Here is an 8,650-nt window from a genome sequence, read left to right on the forward strand (position 1 = left end):
AAGCTGTGTGTGCACATGGCAGAATGAGCTACACTAGCTGCTGCTGGCTGTGCAAGGCGAAAAAATATATACTCAGTTATTGCATTTGTGCTATGATGTACCAGCTGTGGATAGATGCTGGATAGATGGCCAGAGCTGTTCAAATGTCACTTGCTGCCAAGGGAAAAGTGTTTCTTCCTGGTGCAGGAAGGATGACAAAGCCAAGACACTTGATGGCGGAAGGGCAAATTATTTAGGAATGACAACAGGGAGGGGTTGGGTCAGCAACGGAAGAGTGTGCAGGACGGTGATGGTGGTGATGATAGGATGGCAGAGGTGATGGGAAGCGGGAAGAGTACAGGGCAACAAGGAATGCACGGGCGCAAGGAAGAGGAGAAGGCAAGCAAGTGAGGGGGTCAAGGCAACAGCGCGCGCAACTGGAGCTTCCGTGGCCATTGTTAGACAGAACATGAACCCTTGAGCAGGGCGTGAACTGCTATATCCGGTACATACACATAAGGATGGAGACCAGGCGGGGCCAAAGACGGAAGACATCCGAGAAGGCTTGGGCCCCCACGAGGGGGGGGGATCAATTTTACTGTTTGAGAGTTGCAAAGAAAGCGGGGGGGAGGGGAAATAAGCACTCCGAGGATCACTGGGAGGGACTGTTAAAACTGCATTCCACTGTGAAGCGCACAGTTGTGCGCAATTCTGCTGCGCTGTCCAGAGACATCATTTTGCCTTGCAGACTGCCTCATCTCATCATCTGAAACCTAACTCATCCTTATACCAACCTCCATTCATTCCGCTTCTTCTCCTACGAACTCCTTTTCCGTCCAACAATTGACTACTCTCTTCAATCCTCAAACTCAACACCTCACGCTGCTCCATACCTTGCGCATCCAACCGCAAGTTTTGGCAAGCCTTAACTCTGGACAGCCTGATTGGCTTCCATCTTGGTGAGAAATGCACCATGGCATTTCCAATCACTCACCACTCCTCGTCTCTCCCCTCAGATAACTAACTCCCTATCCTGTTTCTAGATTCTGTGTCCTAGTTCCTCATCAATCTTCTCCATCCCTCCTATTTCTCTTCTGCCTATTCTATTAGGGTTTGTTACTCACTCTTTCCTTATCTCCCTTCTCCGACCAAACTAATCAATCCCTTTCTTTCAGTCTGAAGCTTAGCTACTTGCCCCATTATATCTGTGTTGTCCTTTTCTATATCCATACTATTAGTATCTTCAAGGGTTTGTTTCTTTTCTACTTCACTTTTCTCCGCTGTTCTTACTACTTGACCTTGTCTCACATCCTGTTTCTTTTTTAGTCTGGTCTTTTGATTTATAGCAATAAAATCTCAGGTTGAATAGGGACAGACCTTGTCTTTCCAGACCCACTGCGAGCCCATCATCTCCACACCCTGGTTGGCCGCCATTGGGTAATACTTGGCTGCCAGCTTGAGATCCTTCTTGGTGCCCTTGCCGTTGGCGTTGCAGAGCCCCAGCTCTGCCCCCCCTCCCCCCATCCCACACACAAACAAAGAAAACAGACACAAATTGGGTGTCAGCTGGTTGTGTGTGTGGCTCTGCTCTGGACGCCGGGGCTGGAGCAGCACCAAGGCCTTGCTTGCAAGCCAACGTACCTTGTTGGGCATCCGGGTCGCCCAGCTTCGCCGCCAACTCAAAGTAATTGATCACCTAAAAAAAAAACGTCTGAGGGGTCAAAACGGCAAGACTCAAGGAAAGAAGGGGGGAAGGAGAGACAGACGAGCTGTTTATCCTTCTTGTTCCCTCAGCCGCGCAGGAAGCATTGGCCGAGCTTGTAGATAGCAAGGACGAGCTTGGAATTGGCGATGTCGTCTTTCTGTTTATCAAGGGGGAGGCGGGGATCCCGGAGGGGTTGTTGTTGTTGTTAAGATGGCGGGACTGGTTGAGGTCTTCAATGACGGACTCAGCGGCCTTCTGGAGCCACTTGAAGGCGCAGGCCTCGTGGACCTGGCAGTCCCAGCCGTGCCGGAGGGAGAGGCCCCACTTGAGCATGCCAGTCCCACACCCGCCACCCTCCCGGGTCGCACTATTGAATCACCCCGCCGAGCGCTCCAGGTCGCTCTGCTCGTGCGCCAGGATCCCTGCCTGCAGATAGTCCTGCGCGCTCTGGCCCTTGGCCACCTGGCCACCGTCAAGGACCCAATCTTGGCCAGACTTGCCTTGGATCGCGCTGTGCAGCGGCATCCCTCTCGGCCCCCATCACATCTGCTGTTGTTTTTGTTGTTGCTCTTGCTGTTGGGCGGAGTCAAAGGTCAGTTTGTGGGGCTCAGTGGAGCTCTCAATTGGTGCTTGGCCACCGGCGAAGGCAGCTGGGACCAGCTTGGGGTGTTGAAGAGCAGCGGGGAAGAGGCATAGCCCTCCTTCTGCTTCAGGTCCTCCATCGTTGTTTTGTCGCATGATGGGAGCGAGTACATAGATCAACAGCCGGTGGCCCAGGTTTGGGCCTCTTCCCTGGGCGCCACGCAGCGCGTCGGGATGCGGATCATTGTTGATCGCTGGCAGGTTGGGGCTGTACTTGGAGGAGGGCAAGGGGAGTGGACTATGGTTGTGGTGCTCAGTTGGCTGGGGCGTCTTGTTGGCGGCAATGGAGTGGTCTTCATCCCTGTTGTTGCTGCGGACGTTGTTGTTGGTGGATCTCGAGCCGATGCGGAAGAGCTTCTTCCACAAATGTTGCAAGCTGCCCGAGCTGGTGGTATCAATGGACAAGCAACTCTGGACGGTATTTACATTGAGTTTGCTTTGTGTGGCATTGGTTTGCGGTATGTACATACATGAAGGTGGTGTTGATGGCGTGGGTCAGGTAGAGTTTGTTGCCTGTGGCGAGGATGTTGGCAGATAGGCATGGTCTGAATTGGTTAGGGGGCGGTGTGGTGGCCCATTTGGTTGACTGCTAGTCAGAAGTATTCTTGCCGCTGTGGAACTACTCAAAGGGGAGAATAGAGCTTGGAAGGTAAATGGATAGCAACACTAGTACTAATGTAAGCTATGCAAGGGTGCTGATGAGGCTGCCTTCCTGACTAATGCTGAGGGGATGAGAGTAACACTAAGAAAAGAGAAGAAAAGGTGTGGCTGATTTCTGCTTGATCTTAGGAGCTAGTACTATGAGCTTTAACTACTGACTACTGAGGGTAAGAGAGATGGAGGATTGATGAGAGTGGGGAACTTATAATTTCTGTATCCAAAATTATCTATAAATTCTGTATATATTTCTCTGCATGAGGTACAAGTGAGGGGGGGGAAGACAATTCTTATAGTAAGGAGGGATGAGCACAGACAATGAAGAGTTCTGGCTATGAGAATGAAGGTTGTACAAATGAGGAAGAGTGATGTGAACATAGTAACAGTATGTAATGATGAGCAATGCTGAAAAGGGAATGCTGGTTATGGGAATAAAAGAATGTACTAATGGGGAAAAGTGATGAGAACATAGTAACAACTTGTAATGATGAGCACTACTGAAAGAGGTAAGCACAGATCTAATGATGTAATGTGTACAATAGCCATAGTACATAATGAAGAATGTATGTAAAAGGTTTAGTATGTGAAAGTAATTATGTAAAAGGGATGTACTGTAATGATTCCAGTAAATTACTAATGAAATGAGTAATGTAACTAATGAAGACTGTAGGGTTTCTGTAAGTCTTATAGCCTTTATAACTATTGAACCATTGAAGATAAGAGTATACTATGTATGAGTGACTATATGTAAAATTTGATGTAGAATCTGAATATGCAATAATAATGAGGTATTTGTAAAGGGTTATGGAGAAATGGGCAATGTAATGATGAATATATTGTAAAAGAAAGCAATAAAATACTACTTATGGTTTGGAATGGAGCACCACATCCTCCCCCAACTTATTGTCTGTCCCCAGGCAATGCACCAAAGAGAAGAGTGATCCAGAAAGAGTTGAAGAATGTTGAGTCCAAGAGTCCAAAGTCCAAAGTCCAGTGTTCTTCCTCCAAAAGGTGAAATCCAAAGTCCTGAGTAGCAGTCCAAATCCAGAGTCCAGTGTCCAAAGCCAATTAGAATCCAAGTATAATCCAAGTCCAGTATATCTGAGTCCAAGGTATCCAAGTCCAATTCAAAGTCCAATAGTCCTATGTATCCAGAGTATCCATAGTCCAGTATCCAATCCAAAGAGTCCAGTATCCAAAAGAAGGTCCAATTATCAATGAGGGTTGAATGTTTAAGAAGATCTAACTCTGCTGAAGGCAATATCCTTGAGACAGACACATATTAGACTAAATTTCACTCTGAAGAATAATTTTCCCGCCTAACTGAGGCTAAGGAAGAATGCAATGATTGATGATGATTGATTGATTGATGGGTTTGATAATTGTAATTTCTGAAGGGTGTGAATGATTTGGAATTGAATGACTGGATTTCTGAGTTTCTGAGTATATAATGTAAAGTTCAGTGAAGAGAATTTGAAGTCCAGAGAGGTTGATAAGCTGTCCAAAGAATATTCTTGCTCAAGTTGGGTGGTTTCTGAGCTGCAATGTGTTGGAAGAAATTGATTATAATGATGAATGAATGAGTGATTGGATTGCTGATTGAATAATTCCTAGAATACAGGGTGAAGATGATGAAGTTCCAATATTGTGGTGGTTGGATGTCCAGTAATTGCTATGGGATGGTAAGGAATAATGATGGATGGATGGATTGATTGATGGATTGAATTGATTGATGATCCATAATTGATATTAGATGGTAAGGAATAATGATGGATGGATGGATTGATGGATGGATAAAAATGAGTGATGATTCCAGAATGAATTCCTTTTCCATGATGATGATTCTTTTCTTTCCTTTTCTCCATTATTCTTGAGTACTTGACTCCTTTTAATTTCCCCATGTCCACTACGAAAAAAAGCGTTAATTTTTGTACAGATGAGGAATGGAACATGTGTCCATGCGCGCGTGCTGTCGAAAGAGGGGTCCAGTTGTCTGAGCGGGGGCTCCAAGCGGGAGGCGCGCGTGCGGAATGACGAAAAGAAAAATAGAAATTGATCGACCTGTATCTCCGGAACGGCTCGATGAAAATTCTTGAAACCAAGTTCATTCGAAAGAGGCGATTCTGCAGATTAAAATGGTATATACTGGTTATTTTTAAGGGTTGAGTATCGATTGTGTAGGGCCGGTTAAAGATCCGAGCAAGACCCGCGGGCGCGCGTAGTAGTAAAGCCGTGCAGATTAAGAGACCACTTCCTCCAGATATAACTCAAAAACCTGTCGATGAAATTTTCTAATTACGAGCTCATTTGAAAGGCAAGAAGGAGGAGATGAAACTAGAATAGATTGATATTGAGATTCCTTTCGGCCGATAGGTCGCCGTAAACGTTTAATGAATGGCACCCGCGGGGCCGCGTAAATCCTAGGGAAACTTTGAGGGGTTATAACTTCTAAACGGCTCGATAGAATCGTCCAGAACCGAGTTCAAATGAAAGGCAAGATCGCATTTATGAAGACTGCAATGATCAATATTAAATTTGAAGCCGGCCGACCGATTATTCGAGCGATTGAAGCTTTATTATGATTTTCCGCGGTTTCCATCGTATAGGAGTTGAAGGGAGATGAATACATGATGAAATACTCTTAAGGTAACGCCAAGGAGCTGTCCAATTAGACTCCTGAAGCTGGCCAATCGATTGAAAAAAGTTATAGGCGAAAAGAATGACGTGAAAGCGTTCCAAGAATTTAATTAAACTGGGTCGAACACCAGAGTCAACATTAAGAAAATGAAAGAGAATCCGCGCCACACGATTCTGAAAGGTGAAGGCGTCCATAGTGACGTCATAAAATGAAGAAAAATGAGTATCTATAAGGTCCAGGTCGTCGGCCAACAGAAAAGTTCCGTTATCGCATTCAATATCCGTAATGTTTGCCTCCAGCGCCACTTCCACGCCCTCATCGCCGAAAGAAAACCTCGATAACTCCTTAGATTATTCTTCAAACACGTCCATAACTTCATCTCAACTCGACGAAGCAGCCGTTATTAGCCCCTCTTACGATATCCCGTTTTCCATTCGTCGAGCGCACTCGGCCGTAGACAACGTCCACGCATATAACTCCGGCATGCGGGACAGTTTCAAACCCGAAGAAATCTACGCCTTGCGCCACTTTATCCAGCAAGGACTCCTCGCCTTTGCTCGTGAGGACCTCGACGACCCGGTTGCCGCACGAAACGCACGTCTGAGGTTGTATAGCCGATTTCACAACGCCTTTGCACATGTATGTCAAGTGGATTCTGTATGTAGATGAATAAGAATTTGAAAAGAAAGAAGATTGATTATAATACTGATATTTTTCCCTGTTTCTATTTTGATTTTTAGATGGATACTCATTCCATAATAGATGCCATGATAGAGGAAACTGAGGAAAAGAATGCCCTGGAGTTGTTAAGGGTGGGGGACCAAGTGGAAGAGGAGGAAGATGGTTGGAGGGTAGAAGCAGAAATGGAGAGGATAAGAGCTGAGGGTAAGTTCTATTTTTATTCTTTATTGAGGATTTTTACTAATGTTATGCTTTCTTTTGATGTCTTTTGATTTTTAGATAAGGAGAAGGGAAAAGAGAAGGAGAAAAGTGAAATGGAAGAGGATGATGTAGTGATAAAAGAAGAAGAGGTGAGCTTTTGATTTTATATTTAGCTATTTTATTTGAGAGTGTTTTGAGACTGATTTATATTGATTTATTTCTGATTTGTTTGTAGATTTTATTTTATTTTTGTTGTTATGTTATTGTGTAAGAAGATGAGAAAGAGAAAAGAGAAAAGAGATGAATTGATTATTCCTTATTTGTTTTTACCTGGAGTGGTATTCCTTGACATGAGTTGCAGCAAACCTTCTGGCTAATTCTGTGCCATCCAATTCTTCCAAGATGTAAGATCCTCCTGGGTTTTGAGCTTTGATTCTGTAAGGGCCATTCCATTTATTTTCAAAGAGCTTGCCAAACTGAGAGTCCAAAGATTTGTTATACACTACTACTAATTGACCTTTCTTTAGTGGCTGCCTTGATGTTTTCTTCTTGTTCCAATAGTCCACAGAGTTCTTCCTGGAATCCATAAGCTGCTGGTGTTCTTGCTGCAAGATGGTATCCCTGTTTTCAAGCTGCTGAGTCCTAGCCAATAAAAGATCCTGAGTTGATTCTACCTTTGACCAATCCACTCCAAAGAAGGTTTCCAATTCTAGGTCAATGGGTAAGATGGGGGGCTGTCCAAGAACTAATTCATAAGGTGAGTAACCAGTTGATCTTTTGGTGGAGATTCTGTCTGCAAATAAAACTAAAGGTAAATAATTCCTCCACTTCTTGCCTTCTTTTCCACAGAGCTTGACCAAGGTATCCTTAATTGCCTGATGTCCTCTTTCTACCATACCATTTGCTTCAGGATAATAAGGGGTGGTGACTTTGATTTTGATTCCAGATTCCAGAAGGGATTTTTGAAATTGTTGTCCAAATTCAGATCCTCCATCCACTGTGACTGACCAAGGGGCTCCATATCTGTAGATCCAGTTGTCCAAGAACCACTGAGAGATTTTCTTTGTTTGAATATTTTCTAGTCCAACTGCCTCTACCCATCCAGAAAGGTCATCTCTTGCAATTACCAGGTATTTCCATTTGCCAGCTTTGATGTGAACTGTATCCAAACTGACTCTTCCAAAGATGGTTGCTGCTCCTGTAGGTTTCTTGGGTTCCATTGGCAATTTTGAACTCCTCTTCTGGCAAGCTTCACAAGACTGGACCCACTTGGTAACACCTCTCTTGAGACTTGGCCACCAAAATCTGAGTTTAATCCTTCTGTAGGTTTCAGCAATACCTCTGTGGCCTAAGGATTCATGAAGGGAATTGAGGATGGAATTCTGAGCTGAAGAGGAGGTGACTACTATCTGGGAGAATGGTTTGTTGATCCTGTGCAAGACTCCATTGGAAAGGAAGAAGTTGGCTGATTTGTGCAAAATTTTCTTGAATTCCAGGCTGCTGCATCCTGGAGGTTTGTTCATGGTTGAAAGGTATTCCTGGAGGTGCTTCCAAATTCCTTGCTGCAAGTTACTTACCCCCTCCCCCAACTTAGCTGATGTCCCCAGAAGCAGGCCAAAAGAAGAATGTTTAGTTCCAAATCCAGGGTGAGGTTTGATCCAGGTTTCATCTTCATCAAAGCTAGGACAGTCATCTTCATCAGAATCAGGGGGCCTTCTTGAAAGTCCATCAGGTAAGGTGAAAGTTTTTCCAGGAGTGTGAACAAGGTCATAGGAGAATAACTGAATAAATCCAATCCATCTGTTCATAGGGGCATTGGGAAGTGAAGGGTTGTTGATCATTCCAATAAGGCACTGGGCATCCACTCTGAGTTGAAAATGTTGGCCCCACAGTTTGGTTTGAAGTTTCTTGAGGATCTTGGCAACACCACAGAGTTCTAATTTGGATTGTGAGTATTTTGATTCCCTGGGTAAAAAGACTACTGACTCATATAACACAGGCCTATCCAATCCATCAGAATCCTGTTGAGTAAGAACAGCACCTGCAGCAATAACACTGGAGTCCACTGAGAGTTTGATTAAGCCAGCATTAGGTCCATAGTCCAATTTCTTCAGGGTGATATCAGTTCCAACAATCCTTTTAAGGTC

The 8,650-nt window shown here is 44.6% G+C and overlaps 1 protein-coding gene across 1 annotated transcript; it reads right to left on the reverse strand.

Moving 5' to 3' along the window:
- Nucleotides 1-1,335: 1,335 nt before the first annotated feature.
- On the reverse strand, nt 1,336-2,017 carry PtA15_15A18 (uncharacterized protein; the record flags this gene model as incomplete). Its single annotated transcript, XM_053163370.1, has 3 exons — nt 1,336-1,484; nt 1,621-1,675; nt 1,742-2,017. The coding sequence occupies 3 exons, from the start codon at nt 2,015-2,017 to the stop codon at nt 1,336-1,338; spliced, it is 480 nt and encodes a 159-aa protein (XP_053027184.1).
- Nucleotides 2,018-8,650: the final 6,633 nt, after the last annotated feature.

Source organism: Puccinia triticina, chromosome 15A, assembly GCF_026914185.1.
Source record: "Puccinia triticina chromosome 15A, complete sequence".
Lineage (NCBI taxonomy): Eukaryota > Fungi > Basidiomycota > Pucciniomycetes > Pucciniales > Pucciniaceae > Puccinia > Puccinia triticina.